This window comes from Cyprinus carpio, chromosome A10 (genome assembly GCF_018340385.1).
Source record: "Cyprinus carpio isolate SPL01 chromosome A10, ASM1834038v1, whole genome shotgun sequence".
NCBI classification, from domain to species: domain Eukaryota; kingdom Metazoa; phylum Chordata; class Actinopteri; order Cypriniformes; family Cyprinidae; genus Cyprinus; species Cyprinus carpio.
The window spans coordinates 9,931,634-9,955,647 of record NC_056581.1 but is presented as its reverse complement, the minus strand read 5'-3'; the positions used below and the strand labels follow the sequence as shown (position 1 = coordinate 9,955,647).

General features: G+C 36.2%; 2 protein-coding genes across 8 annotated transcripts; one reads left to right on the top strand and one right to left on the bottom strand.

The window, feature by feature from the left end:
- The first annotated feature begins 2,700 nt into the window (after positions 1–2,700).
- Positions 2,701–18,404, top strand: LOC109097992 (proto-oncogene DBL-like). Of its 7 annotated transcripts, none has more exons than XM_042765132.1 (27): positions 2,703–2,954; positions 3,823–3,942; positions 4,644–4,760; positions 5,076–5,225; positions 5,634–5,758; positions 6,030–6,144; positions 8,924–9,043; positions 9,216–9,407; positions 9,494–9,685; positions 10,554–10,725; positions 10,809–10,897; positions 10,995–11,080; positions 11,255–11,321; positions 11,691–11,806; positions 11,876–11,945; positions 12,273–12,365; positions 12,548–12,640; positions 12,717–12,842; positions 12,997–13,218; positions 13,584–13,676; positions 14,335–14,413; positions 14,527–14,578; positions 15,650–15,762; positions 16,001–16,107; positions 16,245–16,357; positions 17,559–17,673; positions 17,848–18,404. In XM_042765132.1, exons 1-27 carry the CDS (start codon positions 2,904–2,906, stop codon positions 17,860–17,862), a joined length of 3,003 nt encoding a protein of 1,000 aa, XP_042621066.1. In that variant the 5' UTR covers positions 2,703–2,903; the 3' UTR covers positions 17,863–18,404. The 7 variants fall into 7 exon arrangements, 6 of the variants coding, with proteins under 6 accessions (XP_042621066.1, XP_042621061.1, XP_042621064.1 ...); XM_042765127.1 differs by having other exon boundaries at positions 15,566–15,762; XM_042765130.1 differs by having other exon boundaries at positions 2,703–3,037; positions 15,566–15,762.
- Positions 18,405–18,552: 148 nt separating this feature from the next.
- On the bottom strand, positions 18,553–23,339 carry LOC109097646 (coagulation factor IX-like). Its single transcript, XM_042765133.1, has 8 exons — positions 23,181–23,339; positions 22,586–22,755; positions 22,475–22,499; positions 22,197–22,310; positions 21,512–21,646; positions 20,993–21,255; positions 20,670–20,793; positions 18,553–20,455 (listed from the first exon to the last, which is right to left on the bottom strand). The coding sequence occupies exons 1-8, from the start codon at positions 23,245–23,247 to the stop codon at positions 19,872–19,874; spliced, it is 1,482 nt and encodes a 493-aa protein (XP_042621067.1). The 5' UTR covers positions 23,248–23,339; the 3' UTR covers positions 18,553–19,871.
- Between the last annotated feature and the right edge of the window lie 675 nt (positions 23,340–24,014).

The following is a 24,014-nucleotide window of genomic DNA, read 5'->3' as shown; positions in this document are numbered from 1 at the left end:
CTTATTGCTAAGAATTCACTTTAATAGCTACAGTCGAGTCAAAACATAACATTAAGAACATATGTCTTTATTTTTAGGACATAATAAATGCAGAATGAATTATCAAAGCATTCTCTAAAAAGTGTGAGACATTAACTGATTTAATTAAAGTGAGTTAAAGCTGCTACGCAAACCTTTCTTATATGGGGACATTTTAATCACAATGATGTAACTGAAGAAAACAATCAACACAAAATTACACATTTAAGATAATTAATTACATTAGATCCATTGTGGAGGTTGATAATTACAAGTAATTTGAAAAAAATTAAAAAATAAAATAAAATAAAAAAATAATAATAAATTAAAATAAAATAAAATAAGTCAGTAAGACATTAGTCTTTCATGTCATTAGTCTTTCACTTCTAATATCTAAAGACCATATTTATTTCAAAGTGTGAAGATTTAGGATTTAATCCAAAGGTAATTACAGAAGAGCTCATGTGCGTCTGTAATTACACTTTATGGAGGGAGTGGGCGGGCTTGTTGAGAAAGAGGTAAAACCCAGGTAACAAAGAGTGCACATAAACACAGAATTACTTATTTTCTAAACAACTCCTAAAAGAATAAAATATTTTAGAATTATTAAGAAAAAGAAGTGAAGTCATATTCCACTTCTTGTATCCATCATACACAGGACTGTTGAATATTTTCAATCTAAAATTTTCTGACTCAACCAGCAACAGAAACGAATAATGAAGCAAAAATTATGTAGCAGATTTGTTTTTGAAACATTTTTGAACTTTGAGTAATTTATGATCCAAAACTATGTTAATGAATGGCTTAAAAGAAGTCAAACTCACATCTACTAAATATATGCAAAGTTACACATCCTCCCTAGATGGCATCTGTATAATCATCATTTGCATTAGCCCAACTTCCATATAAAAGTAATTTTTGCCTGGTTTGACTGGACTGATTGACATCCAGTTTGGTTCTAGTGCTGTGGACCCATAGCTGGCACAGATTGCTTCAGAGTTTAATCTCTCTTAATCTGTCTACACTCCAACTTTGTCCGTAATGGGATTGTGTCTACTGAGTGCACAGGATGGATTCCCTGTTTATTAGAATGTGCTTGCAGTCCTCTGTGACAAAACCAATGTCACTCAAATGAAGTAAAGACCTATGAACTCTGGCCTGACCTTTTGTAAATGCCCAAGGATTCCGAAGATCTAGACAGTGCTCAGCACCTCCCTGGGATGTATTCAGGCTTCCACTTTGATTAAGCTTTTTAATCTTTGTTCTGGACGTTCAGAGTGAGAGTGACCAAACAGTTTTAAAATATTTAGTCTTTTGTGCATTATTGCTTATTTAAGTCTTCTTGAAAATGCACCGAATGACTCTTGAATTACGTTAAACCTTGACTAAAACTTCATTTTGCTTGGAATTGTAAAAATGTTATCAGTGTCCTTCATTAAGAAAATAAATAATGCCTAAAGGATGGATTGAAGAAGAGTTAGTGTCCCCTACAGGCCTCTACCTATAATGTGCATCAAGCTGAAAAATTGTGTGGTTTGCAAATGACAGGTGAAATGGGTCAGAATTTGTGTTCCTATGAGTGGAAAACCAGGTGCTCATTAATTCTCACGATCACAAGGCTTCAATTCACATTTTCTATTCATAACTTCTATGCATGATTAAAAAGTCTAATCACAGTGGCTGGAGACAAAAGCCTTGAAAAAATTCCAGGAACATGTTGAGATGTCCAGATCTTTGGTAAAAGTTATTTAATTTGAGTGACTGCCAGCACTTTCTTATATCTTTTAATGTAAAGTGTAGTGTAGTTACATGGTTATGAACCTCATCAGAGACATTCATATTTCTTACTCTGATTGCTGTGCTGGTCATCCATAATCAGCCTAAAACTTAGGTCATCATCATTTCCCTTACAGTGGTTACATGTAATCACTAGCAATGCTATGCTTTGCTATACACTCTCAGAAAAGAAGGTACAAAAGCTGTCACTGGGATGAAACACTTTTAAAAAGTACACCTTTACACATTTTAGTACCATTTTTTGAACATTTTATCCACTGAGAGAGAGAGAGAGAGAGAGAGAGAGAGAAAGAAAGTGTGTGTGTGTATATAAAGCTATTTACAATTTTCTCATGCCTCATACAATTAAGAAACAATGAAAAAGTAGAAAAAGAACATGTAAAATTATGTTTTATATAATTTATAACTTTAAATCAAATATATGGATATGCTATGTTTACCTAGTCATACTAAATGACATTTTAACCAATTAATATAAAAATAAAAAAAATAAATTATGTTGTCATTATACATTTAGATGAATATTTATTTTATATATATTATGTCATTTATTATAAATTGAAAATAACGATATCTATATATGTTTTTGTTTGTGTGTGTGTGTGTGTGTGTGTGTGTGTGTGTGTGTATTTATCATTTTATATCACATTTCAGGTATTTTTTTTTGTATTGCCTACATTTATTATTATTATTATTATTATTATTATTATTATTATTATTATTAGGTATATGGCGGTTTACTGCCCGAGTGTGTATCGACCTCTGTCCATGGTGCTGGATTTTATAATTCGTGTCCTCCCTACAATGTAACGCTTGCAGTTTAACTCAATCAGGTCTGATTCGAGCAAATTACACAAAACTGTGGTTTCGTACATAGATTTTGCTCTGCGTTAGAGTGCCATGTATTATAGGTGTGACAGTAATGAGCAGATAAGTGCGGTCAAGGTGTCGTCGGCACTGCAGCATCCGCTCTGCGGCTGATCGCTGCTGCTGCTGCTCACAGACCCGCTGACAAAGTCATGGAGGGAGGGAAGTTGTGAGGCTAAGAAGTGGGTCTACATCCCCACGAAAAGGGCAATTTAAAAACAATGGCGGAGGCTAATCCACTCAGGGGACTGCCCCGGATCCAGAGGGCTGCGGTAAAATGGATTCTTCTCGGTTTTGGACCGGGTTTATGCTGCAGAACTGACAAACGCTACTGCGGGCGCTGGGCGCGAGTCTGGTTTGCTTTTGATTAATAAGAAACTATAAACAAGACTATAAACGCAAGCGTTTGTAATAATACATATTAGTTAGGACCGGGATAATTATTGAGGTCAGCAGTATTGCGTTTTACATTTGAATACAGGCATGTGCAATGATCGGTTTTTGAAACACCTGAGCACTTCGTTTGTAACTCCGTGTATGGATTATGACTAACGCAATAATAATAGACTTTATACTTTTGGCTGTGCATCTGTGTTTTATTGCTAGTCATTACACATATGCACCATAAGGGTGTATTTTAACCCCTGATGATGAAGTAAATTGCAGGACTACTGATTATGGCAGCAAAAGTGAATGTCTCTGATGAGGTTTACTGATCATAAGTCAATCAAAAAGGGAGACGACAGACAGCTTACACTTACTTTTCAGCATTAGCAGTTAGTCGGTCTTTAAGGGTCTGAAAAAGTGCATAGTAGTTGCTAGTTAGATTGAATTTCCTGCTTGAATCAGCAGGAAAGGTGTTACAAGAGGAGGTCACATTTTAGTATTTTAAAGGCTAAAAATACATTTTAATTGTAATTCGAGTTCTGCCCTTGTTGTTTAATCTGTTTGCTTAATTATAATTTCAATATGTGCATCTATGGAAATAGGTGGGTGTCTGACCTAAATCTGTGAACTCATTAGAAGAGAGAGGATGATAAACAAGCAGCCACCCACTCTTTATGATTAAATTATTATATTATTACTCTATAAATCATTATGTGATTGGATATGAGTTGAATGTGCCCATCTCATCTTCAGATGTCATTCCCTGGACATTTGCACTTAGTTCTAGTGCTGAGACCCAAAACCCAATTGCAGACCACTGGAACAGACCTCGGTTTCCGCTTCAGTCAGGACGACTTTGCGCTCAAGATGCCGGTAAGAGCTGACGAGATTCCTCTGTGGTACAAAAACAATATGATATAGTCATTAGATGCATATACCTGAACAAACATCAAACTGTATAATATTGAGTCATTTATTTTAATACCCGCTGATTATGTGAGGCAAAATGTGATATTTTATATCTATATCTTTCAATCTTTATTTATCAATAATAAGGAATTCATTAAAGGAACAGTTCACCAAAAAATGAAACTATGCTGATAATTTACTCGCTTTCAAGCCATCCAAGATGGAAATGAGTTTGATTTTTAATTGGAAGAGATTTGAAGGATTTTATCATTTTCATCACTTGCTCATCATTGGATCCTCTGCAGTAAATGGATGCTGCCAGAATGAGAGTCCAAACAGCTGAAAAAAAAAAAAAAAAAAATATGGATGGAACAATGTATTTTGGCCAGAAGCGACAGTTTAATGTTAAACGCCTTGGTGAATTTATTTCTTGCAAACATGCAGTTTTTCACTTCACAAGACATTAATTGATGGACTTGTCTGTATGGTCTTAGTGTGAGTAAATTTTCAGCAAATTTAAATGTTTTGATGCACTATTCCTTTAAAAGGATATTTCACATTTACAATGTTAGTCTGCTTAATGAATGGGCTCTTAATCTTATTGAACTCAATTTCATTAAATATACTGTGTTTAATTAATTCCCTGCTTCTTTTGCCTTATTCAGATGGTAATGCTGAGCTCCCTGACAGACCTGCTTCGCTTCATTGATGAAAATCAACTGAGTACTGAGTTTGGTGGTACGCTGGAGGAATGCCATAGTGACTGGATAGTTCTGCAAACGGTAAGCATTCTGTTTCGGACTGTAGCAGCACATTGATTTCATGCAGGGAAACAACAAGACATTTATACTGTAAAAAAAAAAAAGCATTATATGCTTCAAAAAATGAAATTAAATCGCAAAATCACATTGTATGCTTCACTATTTAATATAAGAGAAACAAATCAGTTACTAAATTATATCTGTTTACTTCGTATTCATTATTTATGATATGCAAATTTAAAATCATACAAATCTGATTTTAGATAAGGATGCTTTGACCTACAATTGCAGTAAATGCTGAGTTATGCATATTTTTGTCTGTGCTGCCCCCTCCAGGCTATAGAGAGTTTTGCAGTGAATGTAAAGGAGATTGCTCAGTTACTACAGACATTCGGCACAGAGCTGTCTGAGATGGAGCTACCTGATGAAGCCAGCGGCATTGAGTACCTACTCAGATCACACACTGAGAAATACAGGCAGATGAAGGTGTGGTGATCATTTTGTAGTTGTGAATGTATTATGCACATAAACAGTGGGGGCTGACATTTTTTTCTAATTTAATATAATTTTATCTAATGCATTACATTATCAGCATAGCTTTTTTTAATGGAAAAATAATATGAACTTTTATGGAACAATGTTGTCATAATTTATATGGCATAATTAATGTTTTAATCTTAAAATTTATTCCCAGGTGAATTCCATACTTTCATTATGGTCTCAGAATTTTTGAAAATCTATCAAATATAAAACAGAATGACTGGTAGGATGATTTTGACAACAAAATATTTCACCACTGATGTGCCAATACAGTACAACTAAAATAATATAAAGCATCTCAAGTTGTACTGTAAAAAAACTGTAAAAAATGTATGGATGCTTATATATAAATAGGATGACATTAGGTCAGTTATGAGGGAAGGACGCCAGCTTCTCTCAAACCTTGAGGCCTCAAAAGCTGTGGAAGGTGCTGCAGCAGAAGACAGAGACACTAGCCAAGACAAAGAAAGAGTGCAGAGGTATGTAGGCTATTACTCACCAGTGGAAAAAGCACAGTAAATCATTGCCAAATAAATAAGGAGTTTTTATGTAATTCATGTATTCAAAATCATGTATTTATTGCCTCTTTTATATTTTATCCTCCAGTATTGGATTGGTTGAGTCTATTTAACTTCCACTAGGTCACAATGCATCATTCTGCAAAAATTTGTCCAACCCAATCAACATTATATTCTAGGGAGACTCTGTGTGTGAAAAAAAGACCCATCATGTTCCATTTGTTTCTTGCAGACTCGTGGCACAGTTACGAGACATGGAGATGGCCTTTGATGGCTTTTTTGAGAAGCACCACCTCAAGCTCCAACAATACCTTCAACTGCTCCAATACGAGATGAGCTTCCATGAGGTACAGACTAGAAAAGTATCGATTCTACTTTAAAAACACAGCTTTTCTAGTAACAAGATACGTTTCCCAAAAATTAGTGATATAGTGCTACATTACTGTTTTGAATATCATTGTACTGCACATAATAATAATACATTTTATTTGTAATGCGCTTTTCTTAAACCCAAAGTGCTACAGAAATAAAGTAATAAATAAAATAAAATAAAAACACCAAAAGCAATACAACAATTCATTAGAGAAAGACAGTCTTAAATAAATGTGTCTTAATCAGCTTTTTAAAATAACCCAACGTTGGTGCATTTCTGACAGGGAAACGAAGGACATTCCATAGCTTAGGGGACTTTGTATGAAAAGGCTCTTTCCCCCATGGTCTTTAGCTTACATGATGGCTGGTAAAGTGAAAGAGAGTTTAGTAGAGCGAAGAGAGGGTGATGGAGTATAAGGACTGATGAGATCACAAAGATACTCAGGTGCAGTCCCATGAAGTGCCTTGTATGTTAAAATAAGAATTTTAAAATCAATTCTCGCATTTACGGGAAGCCAGTGTAATTGTGTATTATATTGTGTAATTTGTTCACGAGGAGAAGTACAAGTGAGCACACGAGCGGCAGAATTTTGTATATACTGAAGCTTGCTCAATGACTTAGCTGGAAGGCCAGAGAACAAGGCATTACAGTAATCTAACCTAGTTGTTATGAAGGCATGTATAAGCCTTTCTGTGTCTGCAAAAGAGAGAAAAGGTCTAAGTCGAGCTATGTTTCTCAGGTGGAAAAATGCAGTTTTAGAGATGTGTTTTATGTGTGCTTCAAATGATAATTGTGGATCAAAAATGACACCAAGGTTTCGCACCTGTGAAGTGGGGATTACTGTACAGGAATCAACAATCAAACTGATCTGCTCGGCCTTACGAGTAGCCGCCACTGTACCAATCTGCATCAGTTCAGTTTTGGAGCCATTCAGCTTCAGGAAGTTGTTATGCATCCAGATACTGATCTCTGCTAAACAACCACGCACAGCTATTAATGAGCAATGGACATCAGGACTAGTGGTTTATGTAAATCTGCGTATCATCTGCATAGCAGTGATACCCAAGACCATGTTTCCTAATGATCTGCCCAAGTGGAAGCATATAAATGTTAAATAATATTGGACCCAATACTGAACCCTGAGGAACTCCCTGTCGAACAGGCACGGTATCTGAATTGTAGTTACCCAAGCCAATGAACTGGGCACGATTCGTTAAATAAGACCGAAACCAATTGAGGACAGCTCCAGAAAGACCCAACCAATTTTCCAGCCTGTCAAGCAGAAGAGAGTGACATATAGTGTCAAAAGCAGCACTGAGGTCTAACAAGACCAAAATACTGCATGCACCGGAATCCGCCGTGATAAGAAGATCATTTACGACCCTAATTAAAGCGGTTTCAGTACTATGCCCTCTTCTGAACCCAGACTGAAAAGGTTCAAAGAGACTGTTCAGAGCTAGGTGATTATTTAACTGAACAGCCACAACACGCTCAAGAACTTTAGCCAAGAATGGGAGGTTAGAAATCGGCCTGTAATGGATAAATCTTGGATAAATCACATCACAAACCAGTCTTCTTAGGAACTGGTGTAATGGCAGCTATTTTTAGTTCTGGAGGAACAATTCCAGAAGTCAATGACAAGTTCACAATTGAAGTCATAAAAGGGCAGATTGATGAAAGGGAGTTCATAATGACCGAGCAGGGAACCAGATCTAAAATACTGGTTGTAGAGTTCATGGACTTCACTGTACTTATAATAAAATCATCTCCGACCATTTCAAAGTTTGAAAAGGTAGTAGTTGGGAAGTTTGAAGGCTGGATATTAACTAGCTCAAGAGGAGCGATGGTATTTAAAGTGCTATATATACCCTCAACCTTACCGGTGAAATAATGAAGAAACTTATTACACTGGTCAACAGAGGAATGAACAACGGCCTACTAGTAGAACAACATGCTACTTTGCACAAATTCGCTACCACCAGCTAAAGCAAAAATGCTCTCGGCTCTCTCGCTCTTATTTAGGGTAGCGCTACAAAGTCAGATTTATTTTAGCGTCCTCTGTCATATAAAGCGTATGAAAGCCTGAGTCATTCTAGTGAAACGTTTTGCCTTAAGCAGTCCACTTTTTCATGTGCAGCATTGGAAAGTGTGATTCATTCTAGCGCATCGGTTCATCCTAAACAATTCATACTCTCATGTGTAAGTCTGATTCATTCAAGTGAATCAATTCGTTTTTGAAGGGTCCTCATCTCTGTCATGTGTAGCATTGGAAAATGCGAGACATTTTACTGAATCAGTTTGACCTAAACGGTTCATATGCAACACTGGGAAATAAAATAATTCTAGTGAAATGGTTTGTCTTAAACGGTCCACTTTCTCATATGCAGCATTGGAAAGTATGATTCATTTTAGTTTATCGGTTCGTCTTAAATGGTCCACCCATTTGCAGCATTGGAAAGTTCATTCGGATGGTTCTTGTAAATGAACAGAATAAAAAAAAATATTCACAGATTCAAGTTGCTATGGCTTTTTAAGTGTTATGTTCATTACTATGCCTTCGACTGACTGATGATTACTCCACTCTCACTCTATATAAAGCATTTATTACAAACTATGGAAAAAACATTAAAACTTCTTTTGTAATTATACCAAGTCTGCTATATTATTATTTTTGTGTGTGAATTAATGCACTAATAAAACATCATCTTAAATGCATCAGTGAACATAATTATTTGGTTTTGGTCTGTGCATAGATGGAAGCCATTCTGGAGAAACTCAGTGCGCAGGAGAAAGCCATTGCATCTGTGGGGACAACAGTGGCCCAGACAGAGCAGCTGCTCAAAGACCTCGAGATGCTGGAAACCACAGCAGAGGTTTAATATGTTAAAGATTTAAATATTCGATCTTCTCTTTTTTTACTAGTAAACATTTTTAGTAAAGCACACCACAAATATTGATTGATGTTGAAGTTGACAGATCTCTTGACCAGTCTTTTTAACTGATACACTGATTAAAAGCTGAGAGCACTCACTGTTGTTCTTGCAGGAAGAAATGGGCCATGCTCAGATTATTATTCTACATGGGCACCAGTTGGCAGCGAGTCATCACTACGCTCTTGCCCTAATAGTTCAGCGCTGCAATGAACTGAGGCATCAGTCTGACACTCTCACTACAGCTCTTCGTGCCAAACGGGCATCTCTCACGCGCATACGAGACCTGCTGTTGCGGTTGGAGGAGGTAATAACGATGCAAATGCAAGAAATATATAATTTATCCACTTTATGCAAAGCACATACAGGCTCTGCATATCTGTGTATGGGCAGACTGTGCGTTGGTGTGATGAGGGTGCCTATCTGCTGGCAAACCAGCTGCTGGATAAGTTTCAGTCAAAAGAGGGGGCGCAGGCAGCCCTGCAGGACATTGAGAAACTGATGGAGACAGATCCCTCAGTGCTGCAGTCTAACCCGGACATTCTCAGCCTGGAGTTTGAAGCAATACTCACTCCACAGTTGCAGGTACTGACACATTTTTGGATAAACTATTCTCTCTTTTTTTTCCCCAGAGAAAATAACCACACAATTGCATACCTGTGTCAAAACTATGCTCAGATTTCCAAATTCTGCAAGCCAGAGATTTCAGAGTAAACTCAAACATTTCTTCCAAGACTAATTATCTGAGCTATGCTATCCACGTTATTTTCTATCTGTTGTTTCATTATTTAAAATTTATTTTATTGGATTTTCTGCACTGAACATCAAATTCATTGACAACAATGCTCTGTTAATACCCTAGTAAGCACCCCCCTCAACCAACTACCTAAGAAAAACTTGTCAAACAAAAAAAATATAATAACAATAAAAATAAATAAATAAACAAACAAAACTCAATAATAATATCTTAACAGACAGAGATGAGGTCGAAAATGCCGCTTTAAATTCTGAAGACAAGGACGCGCCGTGTTCTTCCAGCAGCGTTAAGCAGTGTTAAGCTGCCCCTAGCTTGTGCTTTGTCTTTCTTAACTTCGTCTTTCTTAGCATTTTTAGATTTCAAAGTAAACCAATTAACTATGTTATAAAATCGTTGACGGGCTAGAGAAGAAATTTGAAATGAAAACTGTGGGAGCACAGGTAAAGTGCAGCTACTCCCCACACATGCCAACCGGAAGTCCTATCTATTGTCATATTTTACACCTTCTTTTTTTAATCGCATGGCAGAAACAAGCCTCCATATATCTGAGCTCTCAAAAAGCAATATTCTTTTTCTCTCTGAGTACAGACACTAGAACGTAACAATGTCGTGTCCCTCTTTTTCTACAGTATATCCTTACTCATTCTCTATCGATCAGGTACCTATTTTAAGTTCACACTGTTCCTTTCTTGTTAGTCTCAGATAGAGTCTGTCACAGAAAAGCTATCAGCAGTGCAGGGAATGATCCAGAGCAGACAGTCCTGTCTGAGGAAACTGGCTGATATTCAAGTCAGACCCATCCAGCTGGTTGCTCCGAGGCCTGAGAACTTGCCATGCTGCAAATCCCCTGTATTCTCTCCTAAACACAGTACGTTTATCTATTTCAACCGCATTTGCACATGGTAAACACACTGTCTCCATTTGTCTGAAAATGTTGTGTCTTTTTCAAAGGTTTTGATGTGAACTCCGGTTTAAGGTTTTCTTTTGATCTTGCACTTCCTGGTAAAAGGGCCTCACGGAAAGGTCCCAGCACTAAAAAGGTTTTTCTGACCATCTTTGTTCATCTCAAAATCATACAAAGTGCACTTTGTCTACTCGTTGCTGACAGCTTTAGGGACTTTTTTGTGGTTCTTATAGATAGAGGTCATGCACGACTACGAGGAGAACCGCAGCTGTCTGTCCTACAGCCCAGAGGGAGTTGAGAACCCCGACCAACATAAACGGTGAGCATTTATGCAATATCTTGACAAAATAAAAATTTATCTTCATGAATCATGAATTTCTTCTCAACCTCCTCTCTTTGTCTGTCTCTCACCAGTCTGTTTCCTGTTCTGTCCTCATATCTTTCTTCCCCTCTCTCTCCTCTGTTATTGCCCATGCATCCCTCGCTTCTGCAGCCATGTAATGAAGGAGCTGATTGAGACGGAGAGAATTTATGTGGATGAGCTGCTGTCTGTTTTGCTGGTAATGTCTAGACCAAATGACCTTGAAATAATTGGTCTATGTTTTATTTTCTCTCATCCCATTTGCTGTGCAGCTGTAATATTGTAGATGAACTTTGGATGCACTCATTTTGAAATCACATCTTTTCTTTTCACACTGTAGTTTATAGTGGCATGGTGCATTAGAGCCTGGTCACGTAGTTACATACACATTTTCCACTGGTAATGTAATGTTTTCTGTACAACTGTTGATGGAGACTGCCATATAAAAACAAAAGAAACTGTGGTGGGTCTGATTTGATACAATGATTGAGGATCAAGCATGAAAAGTGTACAATTAGAGCTAATTTAATAGTTTTAAAAAAATGACTGCTCTATGATATTGTGACAGGGTTACAGGGCAGAGATGGACAACCCATATCTCTCTAATATAATGCCATCTGTACTGCGAAACAAGAAAGAAGAGCTGTTTGGAAATCTGCCGGAGATCTATAAATTCCACAGCAGGTGAGAAATATGCCCACACACATGGACACATAAACACACATTCATGCTGATCCTGTCTTTGTTGTGCAGGATATTCATGCAGGACCTCCAGAGCTGCTTTGAGACCCCAGAGAGAGTGGGAGAGCGCTTTCTGGAACGGGTGAGCCATTCTGTGTCATACATATACTGCATTTTTAAAGACATTACAAAAGATTTAAAGTTACATGATATAAAGTTACAAAAGATTTTCTATTTCAAACAAATGCTGTTTTTTTTTTTTACTTTCTGTGCATCAGAATCCTGAAAAAATGAACATTTTAACATTGATAAAAATAAATGTTTTAGACTGTGAACTCACAATCACAGCTCAGGTAAATATATTTTATTCTGCCGTGGTTCTGAAGATTCAGTACTGACAGAGTAGAAAAGTAATACTGGAAACATCTGGATACCTTATGCCCTTTGAGAGGAATGAATGTTTTTGCAGAAAGAAAATTTTCAGGTCTATGAGTGCTACTGCCAGAACAAACCTCGCTCAGATGCCCTCTGGAGGCAGTGTTCAGATTCAGCTTTCATCCAGGTATTGTTGTGGATATTTTTTTTGATATCACACAACCATACATTAACAACTGATAAACATGGCTACAATAACAACATTAGCAGATATTTATATGGATAGATAGTGATTAGTGTAATATTTTATATTCATTAAATGAGTTTTAGATTGTTTATTTTGCTCATTTTATCTTCTTTCTTATGTAGGAGTGCAAAAAGAAGCTGGATCATAAACTGGGTCTGGACTCATATTTGCTGAAACCTATTCAACGTTTAACCAAGTACCAGCTTCTTCTGAAGGTGCTTAACCAGAACAACCCCCCCCCCCCCGCCTCAGATGTCTGTTACACTAAATGCTGTCTGTCTCTTTGATTAGGAACTACTAAAACACAGCTCAAACTCACAGTATGCATCTGAGCTGCAAGGGGCGCTAAATGCCATGCTGGACCTCCTCAAGTCTGTCAATGACTCCATGCATCAAATTGCCATCACTGGTTATGAGGTGCGGCCAAGAAATGAGGAAGGATAGAGGAGGAATATTAAAGGAATAGTTCACCCAAAAATGAAAATTTGCTCACAAATGGCCTTCCATTAAGTTTGAATGTGCTGCTACTTACATTTCCACATTTTCTTTCTTCTGTGTCCTCTGTATCTAGGGCGAATTGAGTGACCTGGGCCGTGTCCTTATGCAGGGGTCTTTCAATGTCTGGATCAACCATAGGAAAGGGCCAACACGCATGAAGGACATGGCTCGCTTTAAACCAATGCAAAGGCATCTGTTCCTTCATGAAAGAGCTCTGCTTTTCTGCAAGAAGAGAGAGGAGAGCGGAGAGGCACATAATCGGACAGCCTCTTACAGCTTCAAACACTGCCTGATGGTGAGAGAGAGTGAGAGATCAACTCATTTGCCATTTAAAAAGTCATTTTGTCAGAATGCATGACTACTTTTGAATGACTGTCAACATAGAAAAATACTTTTTGCAGCCAGATTTTGCAATAATGACATCCACCATGCAGCTAACCATTTTTGAGCATGTTGTTGTGTTGCACAGATGCTGAAGTTAAGCACCTATTTATTTATTCCAGCTCTATTTTAAGTGTGCTCAAAGAGATGGACTTTTCATGAAAGGGATTTTAGGCTTAACTCAAATTCCACTGGCCGTTAAAAAAACCACAATGTTATTAAAATACTGTGTTACTGAATTTCCAAGTGAAATCTTTGACCTCTCTGTTTCATTTGTAGATGAGTGCTGTTGGTATCACAGAAAATGTCAAAGGGGATGTAAAGAAGTTCGAAATTTGGTATAACGGAAAAGAGGAGGTGTATGTTGTTCAGGTGAGTCATTTTATCAAGGTTAAAACTCCACAGTATGGAGTACATAAAAAGTTACAAGTGCCTTTGTCATCACTTAATAACGCCTCCTCAATACCTCCTCATTGATGGAGATATATAAACACTTGGTTGTTCACAGTGAATGTGAATGTCAAGTCCTGAACATTACATTTCAGTTTGTTTGCACAACTAAAAATGAGTGTTAAAAAAATAAAAAAATAAAAACTTTAGAGGAACTAATTAGCCATTTTTAAGACACATTGCAACCACTTTGAAAATGTGGGCTTCAAAATCTAATTTAAAACTTAAAATAAGGATTTAAATAATAAGATAAAAAAAATAATAAAAAAAACATTTAAGTGTATGATGGGTTTAACTTTTCAACTAAAATTGTTATGATAATAATGTAACTTGTAATTAAAAATAATATTAATACAATAAAATATTGAAAAATCTAAGATGTTATATAAAATGATATATATTTAAACTTATATATACCTATATATTGTATATATAAATTAGATATATAAAATATAATATAAAAATGTGAGTAAATATTATATAAGAAAATAAAATATTAAACAAGAAAAAAATATGGTGGCCTCGGACGTTTGTGTGCAAAAAATTGATTTGTATTTTGTAATATTGTAATATTTTGCAGGCTTCAACTGTAGATGTGAAGACTGCATGGCTCACGGAGATTAGAAAAATCCTCCACAATCAGCAAAAGATTGACAAAGGTTCCTACACTGCATTTCCATTTCTGTTAACATCAGTGTTGAATTCTGAATTGGTATTTCTTAATTAAATCTGTCGTGTTTAATAGGTCAAACTCTGTGTTTCACTTCCTCAGGTGATGCTCACCTGGATGGTGAGCAGACATTATCTCCACCCTTGGCTGACAGGTGATCCTCACTGTACTCCCGTAACCCCTCACTTTCTTTTTGTAATCTCTTATATAGTATGGATGTAAAATGTGTAAATCATCATTCATATCTGAATAGGGAAGGATCTGAACAAAAATCAAAGGAAATTTGTCGAACAGTGTTGCCTTGTATAAATCACATTCATAAAGACAGTATGCTTTGAGCCCATCTACATGATGGATATAGTACTAATCGGTACCATTCTGGCATGACAAACACTCTTGAAGCACACATTCTTGTCATTTCTGAAACCTACCTGAAACATTTGGACATTGGAGAATCAAACATAAAATGCAGTAAATGACCGTCTAATAAATATTATGAACTACTTCCAAACATCATGTTTTTTTAAACATTTAGTGAAGATGTTATCTAAGTGCTGCTTTATCCTAATTGCACATTTAAATCTATTTTAAATCTAATTTAAGTCATGGGCTAAGTAATTGACTAGTTTGCTAATCTGTCATTATTTTTATTTAACCTTTAGGATTGTTTATGATATGACATATATATATATATATATATATATATATATAATATATATATATATATATATATATATATATATATATATATATATATATGTATGTATTAAAGATACAAGCATCATTTTATAATAAATAATAATAGTGAAATTTATAATTAAATTTGGGAAGTCATTTGCAGCACATAGTACTTAGTTGTTTGTTCTTTCAAAACAATTTCTTTGAATGTTGTTGTTCAATGGAACAGGATTGGGGTCAATGTCCTAAATGTCCAAACTCCTAAATGTTTTTTTTTTTTTTTAACCAATGAAATTAACACACATCATTAATACTGAGCTTATTTGCCGTTTAACTCTATTGACCGCAGTCCGGTTCATAATATGCTGTTTGTGATGACGTTTGATAGTTGTTGTTGTGTTTTTACCCTGTGTTCCTTTGATGCCCTTGTTTCCATTCGTCGGTTCATCGGTTGGTGGGTCAGTGTGAGGCATATGTCGGTATGCATGCCCTGGACATCCACACAGATCACTGGCTGCTCAGGTTGTTTTGATGTCCTTGCTCACAGCAAGCTCCAGGGGGCGTCTGTCAGCTCTGAGGAGGCCGATTCAGGCCGCGTGAGTCCGGTTTTGACAGACCCAGTCATTGTTTCTCCACGTCCTCGCCACCACAACCACCGCAGTGAGTCACTGCCAGTGACTGAGTTCACTGGCATGTAGTCTAGTTGACAGGAGCAGGAAAATTCACTATTAATTCACTATGCTATGGAACATAATGGTAAATGGAATTTTTAATATGTAATATGTAAATTGTGGGACATTTATTTGCATGAAATTGAATCTCGTAATGGCAATGCATGAAAGATTTATGACCCGTTCGGGGAGAATGTCATTTTGGTTCGGCTGGTTGTGGGTTGCAGGCTGGCCAGGGACATCTCACTCAGTGGACATCAGTGAGAGTCTGGAGGACTGGACCACTGACCTTTCGAACATTTCAGACTCTGATGAAGAAGACGATGTATTGCTTGTGAGTTTGGACCTTTAGATATCACTCAGATTCCTAGTTATTTGGGGGAAACTTCATCAACAATAAAGGATTTTGGTTGTATAGTCTATATGATGCCTTTGACCTTGTATTATGCTTGATTGTTTGTTGTCTTTTAGGTTCCTGGAAGGTATAGAGCAATGGTGGACCACTTAAAGTGTGGCAAGGATGATGTAATCATCAAATGTGGTGATGTCATTCACGTGCTTAAGGAGAGTGCCATGGGGCTTTGGTGAGTCATATTTCATTATTAATTTATGCTTAAGTAAGTGCTCCGATGTTAAAATTCTGGCTAATATTAATAAGCCGGTTGATAACTATTACTATTATAACCAATATTAAAATATTTTTTTCTAAATACATAAAAAATAAAACACTAAACTAAAATCAATAGTTTTAAATGCAAAAAGAATAAATTTAAGAGTGTAAATAAAGTGTTTTAAAGCGAGAACTGTTTTCAGCATTGGTAATAATAAGAACCGTTATTAAAGGGTTAGTTCACCCAAAAATGAAAATCAGCCCATAAATTACTTGCCCTCAAGTCATTCTAGGTGTATATGACTTTGAAACGAATCCAGTTAGAGTTATATAAAATAAATTTCTTTGATCTTTCAAGCTGTTCAATGCCACTCAGCAGGTGTTGCATGCATCAGTCCAAAAGACGTTAAATAAAAAGCGCCCATCCATAAAAAAAGTGTCTCACATGGCTCCGGGGGGTGAACAAAGGCCTCCTGTAGCAAATTGATGTGTTTTTGTAAGAAAAATAACCATATTCAAAACATAATAATCACTTTAATCTAGTTTGCACTCACTGTTGTTCACGGAAGCAGTTGATGACGTATATGAGTTCAGCTTTGCGCATGTGGAGGCCTTTTTTTCACCTCCCGGAGCCGTGTGAGACACTTTTTTTCATGAATGGGTACTTTTTATTTAACTTCTTTTGTACTAATGCATGCAACACCCGCTGAGTCCCATCAAACAGCTTGAAAGATCAAAGACCATTTTTTATATAACGACTGGATCCGTCTGAAAGAAGGAAGCCATATACACCTAGGATGACTTGAGGGTGAGTCATTTATGGGCTAATTTTCAATTTTGGGTGAAGTAACACTTTAATAATAAATTTATAAATTTAATGCATCAGAGCTTAAAGGGACTAGCGCCATTCACATAGAGGGCATCACACTATTTAAAGGGGAAGTTCACGCATCAATGAGTAACAAAGGAATAAGTAGCTGGATTCTGATTACTTTCATGTGACTGATCAAGCTTTTTTATGTAGTTTGGGGTAACAAAGGGTTTTACAGGTTTGACTGAAATAATAATGAAAAACACACTTTAAATCAACGTTTCAAACAGCAACAACAAAACAATCTTGCCTAGGGGGTCAAAATGGCTAGAAACGGCCCTGTGTCATGCTATAATTCCCACAGGCATGTTAAGAATTTGACTCGTGGAGGTGAAGGAAAACTCCCTGTTGATGCACTTCTGAGAATGCTGGGAGACGCAGGCAGAAGTCCCTCCATTAGGCCAGGAGTGGGGCTTATGGTAAGTGAACTCTACAGACCTAAGGATTTTATAAGCCTACTAATTAAATTTAAATGTTTATTAAAAGCATGTTGAATATTTCATTTTAAAGAGACAAACTGATTGTATTCATTTAAACATATCTGTACTGCTGAAGCTTTTCTTTTTCTAAAGCATTTCGGTGTTGTCTCATAGGTACGGGAAATATAAACAGCAGGAAGCCCAGCAACACATAAGTACATAAACCACATGTACACAAAGCTCCCACCATGTGACAACCCTAAAGACCATTATTGTCATTCAGGACTGAGCCCAGTCATGCCAACCTGAGCCACACAAACAAACAACAAGTCAGGAAAACAGAGACTCCTAGTCAAAAGAAAGTTTCCATCTGCCATCAGTGGGGATTTTGGATTATGCTGCATTTAAAAACAAAAATATATTCCTCTCTCTCGTCGAACAAGTCAATGACACCATCAACAACAGTCTGGAAATAAAAGGAGCTTTGCAAAGCACTTTACACTGATCTACTTCACCCCAGAAAGTACCATCACCATGCTGTGCCATAACATGATATAAAACACGTATTTGTGTAGTTAGCACAGTATTTAACTGTTTAATAAAAACAGGAAGGTTTATTGCATGGGGCGTAAACTGGCTTGAGAGAATAGTAAACTATTTTTTTCTCAGTGGTTAGACATTTATTTAAAAAGCCATTTTAGTTCTGGAATGGACACCAGTGCTACAAAGAATGAAAGATAAACTAAACATTAGTATCTAGTTTATGTGCCAAAACCTAACATTCCATTTCCAAACTTACCAGGATGACACTATTTCCTCTTTTTTATTACTCTGATTTTACTTTGGCATTAGTATTCGGAAATAAATATTTCATAGAAATATGTGCAAGAAATTTTATTTCAGAGAGTACATGAGATTAAAACTTTACAAATCACTAGTCAGCAATATAATTACTTTATTGCTTCATGGTTATGCTTAAAAACATACTGCTCACCTTGAGATGATCTGTGTTTATATTCATATTCACTTTAAGCCAGATCAAATATGACTATTCTGGACTATACTTAGCTAATTTTCTTAGTTATCAATGTGTTTTTAAATGGGTTTACAGTAGAAGCAGCATAATTTAATTTGTTTTAAAAATTATTTTTTAGCACATCCACCATATTTGGGTCAGTTTTAGTCACTGAAATATAACTTGGTGGTATACATCATTATAATGTCCACTGTAAACTTGTCCATTCCATTAATTTTTAATTAACTTTCTCTGCACTCACAATGTGCACTTTGTTAACTGCTTAGAAACCACTGAGGTGAATATACATGAGCTAACCTCATTAAAAACTGCAATGAATAAATACACTATTGTTAAAAAGTTTGGGGTCAGTAAGATTTTTAAGCATGTTTTTTTTCTGAAAGAAATTTATATTTTTATCCAGAAAGGACATTGATAAGTATTTCTATTTCAAATAAATTCTATTCTTTTAAACTTTTTGTTCATCAAAGAATGCTGTAAAAAATAATGATTTCCACAAAAATATCATATTTAGCAGCAGTTGTCAGCTTTGATATTAATGAGAAATTATTTTTGAGACCAAATCAGCATTTTAGAATGATTTCTAAAGGATCATGTGACACTGAAACCTGGAGTAATGACTCCTGAAAATTCAGCTTTGCATCACAGGAATAAATACCATTGTAATTTTTGTTATTTTAAATTGTAATAATATTTTACAATATTACTATTTCACTGTATTTTGATCAAATATAAACAGGCTGTGCATAAAAGTTACCCCAAACTTTTGAACAGTAGGGTCCATTTGCATGCCTTTAGTTTAAAAGGGGGCTTGACAAGGAAGAAGAAAAGTGGATGTGGCCTGAATGGGTTTCATGTGTACATCAATTTGAAGTACACTTCTTAAAGCCATACACTCTTAGTGTATAATATGTACAGAGTTCCTAAGATGAAATTGACCTCATATTGATTTGTGGTATATCATGTATGAAAATTTCACAAGATGTACAAGCACAAAGTGTAAGATGGAAAACTATATTTTTTTCTTGATTGTTACAGTATGTCTGTTGAATGATGACTAGTAAATATCATCTGAACAAAAATGTCTGTGAGATCTAATTCAATCCAACATTTATTTTTATGATACTTTTAAAACAGACCTGCACAATGTTTTAATCTAATTCTAACTCTGTTGATCTGTATTGGACATATGTCCTGTTCTAATGCCAGTAGCGTTACTTATCCAGTGCAAATATTTGGAGATACGGGTATAAATGCCATACTTTCCCTTCATGGCGCACTCGTCCCCCCAGCTGACGATGCCTGTGAGGAACCATGTGTTCTGATAGAGGGTGGCATGGGGTCCTCCGCTGTCCCCCTGACAGGAATCCTTGCGTACCGTACTGTAACCGGCACAGAACATGAAGCGGGAGATGGTGTCGGTGCTGCTGCCTTTACACTCCGTCCGGTCCACGTAAGGGAGCTCTACTTTCTGAAGTGTTTTAGATTCTATGCCCCCGTACCGTAGCCTCCCCCAGCCACTCACCACGGAGATTTCCGCGCTCCTGAGCAAGTTCTCTAAGAAGTCTTTAGAGCCCAGGCAGATGGGCAGGGCATAGTCAGAGAATTTGACAGGTCCCTTGAGCTTTAACAGGGCGATGTCATGATTGTAAAGACTTCGTTGAGAGTTGTAACGTGGGTGGATATGGTACTCCACTATGCCGTGGTCACTCTCTCTTCCCTCATTCTTTGAGACATCATGTTCCCCTTTAGAAATATAGCACCAGAAATACAGCAACTCATTGACGATATGTGTGATATCACATCTAATGTGGCTTGGAATATGTAATTGTAGATTTGAGACAGTGAAATTAAAAATTAAATAATAAATTATATATACTATTCACAACTGCAAAAGTTTTTTTTTTCTCTATAACCAAATAGCAATAAGTACAATGTGCCAGTGAAGTTGTTTTCTCACCAACTCTGATGAAGAAAGATCCCATCTTTCCTTCAACACAGTGGGCAGCTGTAATGACCCATTCTTCACTAAGGAGAGAGCCACCACAAAATGGAATCTTTTTCACCTTTTCCATAAAAACCACCTGCCAACATGACAGAGAAAAAGCCAGTAAATTTCCCTCAAGATTTCTGATCTTATGGTTTTTACTGTAATGTCCTCTTTATAAGGTCTTGTGGTTTTTTCAACACAAACTAGAGAAGATTACACCAGCCTTGCTTCAAAAGATGAAGGGGAATCGTATGGATGTTTTATTTGGACACACAATTCATCGCTTCACCTACCTGCCAGGGAATCTCCCCTGGTGTTGCCTCATTTCCTCCTACAATACGATGTTCATTATTTGTTGCATTTTTGATGGTGGGCTGAGTGGGAAAGAAGGAGGTGATGTTCTTCAGTGTAGGTTGTGGTGTGCTAGTCACGTTCACATCAGGGTAATCTGTAGGACTGGACTCTGTTGTATTTTGTTCTGTTGTATCACTGATAAGAGACCTTGAGTTAAGAGTTGCAGCAATACTCGCTCCAAGTCGTCCACATGGGTACTGCCCTATAAAGACGGATGGGGATGAATTAAGTTCAGGATCTAATCAATAAACCAAACCAAGCATCTGCTAAAACATGAATGAAATTCCTTAAATGAAAATGGTATTCAAAATATGCTACTGCATGGGATGAAAAGTCATACTGCACAATATAAGAAAAGCTTTGAGCTATGAGATTAAAATATAATGCATGTCCTGGTGACAAAACTGGCAAAGTGTCCATGCAGATAAATGTAATACATGGGAATAGGATTATAGTACCTGTAGGTTCACAAGTCCTGCCATCCAGAGCCAGCCTGTAACCCTCGGCACAGTCACATACTACTCCATAAATTTTATCCACAAAGCAGAAGTGCATGCAGCCTCCATTATTTACATTACACTGTTTAGCCATTTCTGCACCAGAGCAACCCATGAAAGATGAAATAAGGTTTTAGCAGAGGAAGTCTTTAAGAGTCATTAAACCTCACAAGGTTAGGAATTTCTTTTTGACGAAGTACTAATGCAGATATTTGGACACATAAAAGAAAAAAAACAATCATAAAAGGTTTGTGTATTATTTACTTGATATAAAATTACGATATTTATATTCATTTCATGTTTTTCATGATCCGTGTCTAAATATATACACATTTGTGTGTATCTTTAAACTTTATAAATTTAAACTTTAAAAATAAATAATTCAGAATAAACATATAAAAACATACAATATTTAAAAATACACAATTTGAAATAAATGTAAATAAATACAAATAAATTTAAATAAAAACTAAAAACAACATATTTTAGCATATTTGTTAAAAAACATTGGATGCACTAGAAGATTTAATGTCAAATATTAAAATGTTTTATATATATATTCTTTATACAACATATTTAAATGTTTTGCATGACAATCATTGACTTCCTCACTCTTAACAGCTAATGTGAGCATCATGGATCTTACCCAACTCACAGTTCTTCCCACTAAAGCGGGCTGGACACCAACAGATGTATGTATTCATTCCATCCTCACATTTCCCGCCATTCTGACAGGGAGTCGACTGACATTGGTCTCCATCTGAAGAGGAGGAGAGACCATAATCATGATATTATGAATACAGTATATCCTGTATAACGTATGGTAAAATTAACAGACGCTTTATGGACAAATCTGAAAGGACAGAAAGATTTATCATCAGTGTTCTACATGACACATGTATCAGAAAGAATATTTATGCTCACCTATGTAAGTGATCCAGAATTTCATCTGAAACAGAGTTTGGAAAGTTTTAAACTCACAAATAGAACCCTAAAAACATTTCAATGGGATAAACATGTGCTTATGCAACTCACAGTTTTTTCTTGGTCTTCAAAAACCTCTCTGGCCTCCTCAAAATCGCAGCGTTCTTCTAAACATTCCCTCTCCAAATTATCCGTCATAAACCTCTCCTCAATACCTGTGTTAAACCGTTTCTGTCTCTTCAGAAGAGACCCTGCCAGATACTTTGGCAGAAACACTGAAGCTACACACACAAAAGAGACATGCTGAAAAATCACAAACATCACGATCTGTTTCTAGGACACAAATAATGCAGTCTTACAAGCATTGAAGATTTGGCAAGGGAATATTATTTTACTCTGAAAGGCCTTTTATTTTGAGTTTGAACAGCTGTTGAAATCAGAGGCAAAGACTTCAGTTCTTTCAGTTCCACCATGATAAGAACAATATGATGACTGATTTTTAGTTTCCTTTGTTTTCTCACAACACAAAACATGAAAGGACTTCTTGTGTTAACAAGTTTCTCTCTTTACTACTGTAACTCTAACTGGTCATTGCACACGGTTTTTACATTTCAAAAGACTGCCTGTAACAAACAAATGGTCAGCCTTTGACCATTAGAACAGATTTTACATAGACCAGATCAAACTGGGATAGATTAAGACTTACCTCCAGAAGAAAGCCAGGTTTCAAGCAGCAAACTGCTTATCAGAATAATGGGATAAATCTTCAACATTTTCTCTATGATAATTTCCCTTCAGGCAGAAATCTTTCCCAAAAGTTTAAATACCTTCATGATCAGCTCCAAAGTTCAGGACATGCGTATTTACACTTCATGCAAACAGATACAGATATCTCATCTGGTGGGTGTTTTTTTTTTTTTTTTTTATAGCTGATGCATTTGAAATAATTTTGTTTATGTAATGTATAGGTGAATGAGAAAACACCAGTGTTTGAATAATGCATTTTGTCACACTTCATTACACAACAGTATGGATATTTGGATTATATAATTCTTGTGGATGATTATGGATACCCATACACGTCTTAATAATTTCTGTCTTTTAATTTATTTTTGCTGAGTCAGAAAACTCAGTTCAGACTTGGGACCCAGCAAATATTGACAAGACTTAATTGGCTGACTGCCCTCATAACAGACATCCATGGGTGTTAAACAAGTTAATGCTTTTAAACGAAAGAAACAACACCGACATAATGTGCTAAGAACTAAGAATTGCCATTTGGCAAACGACTACAGCCTTTGACAACATAAACTAAAAAAATCCTTGTGGAAAAATATAAAGCATGTTTGATGTTTTCCTCCAAACTTCAGTTCTCCTTTAGTGATCCATGGTGAATAAGCCAACTTAAGTTTCCCAACAGAAACTATGTGAAATTCATTTAAGGAACATGACAGATCTAGTTTAAGATTTTAAATATTTATAGTGCTCATATCTGACAACTCAACTTGGAAAAATAAAAAACATAAATTTGCTTCATCGT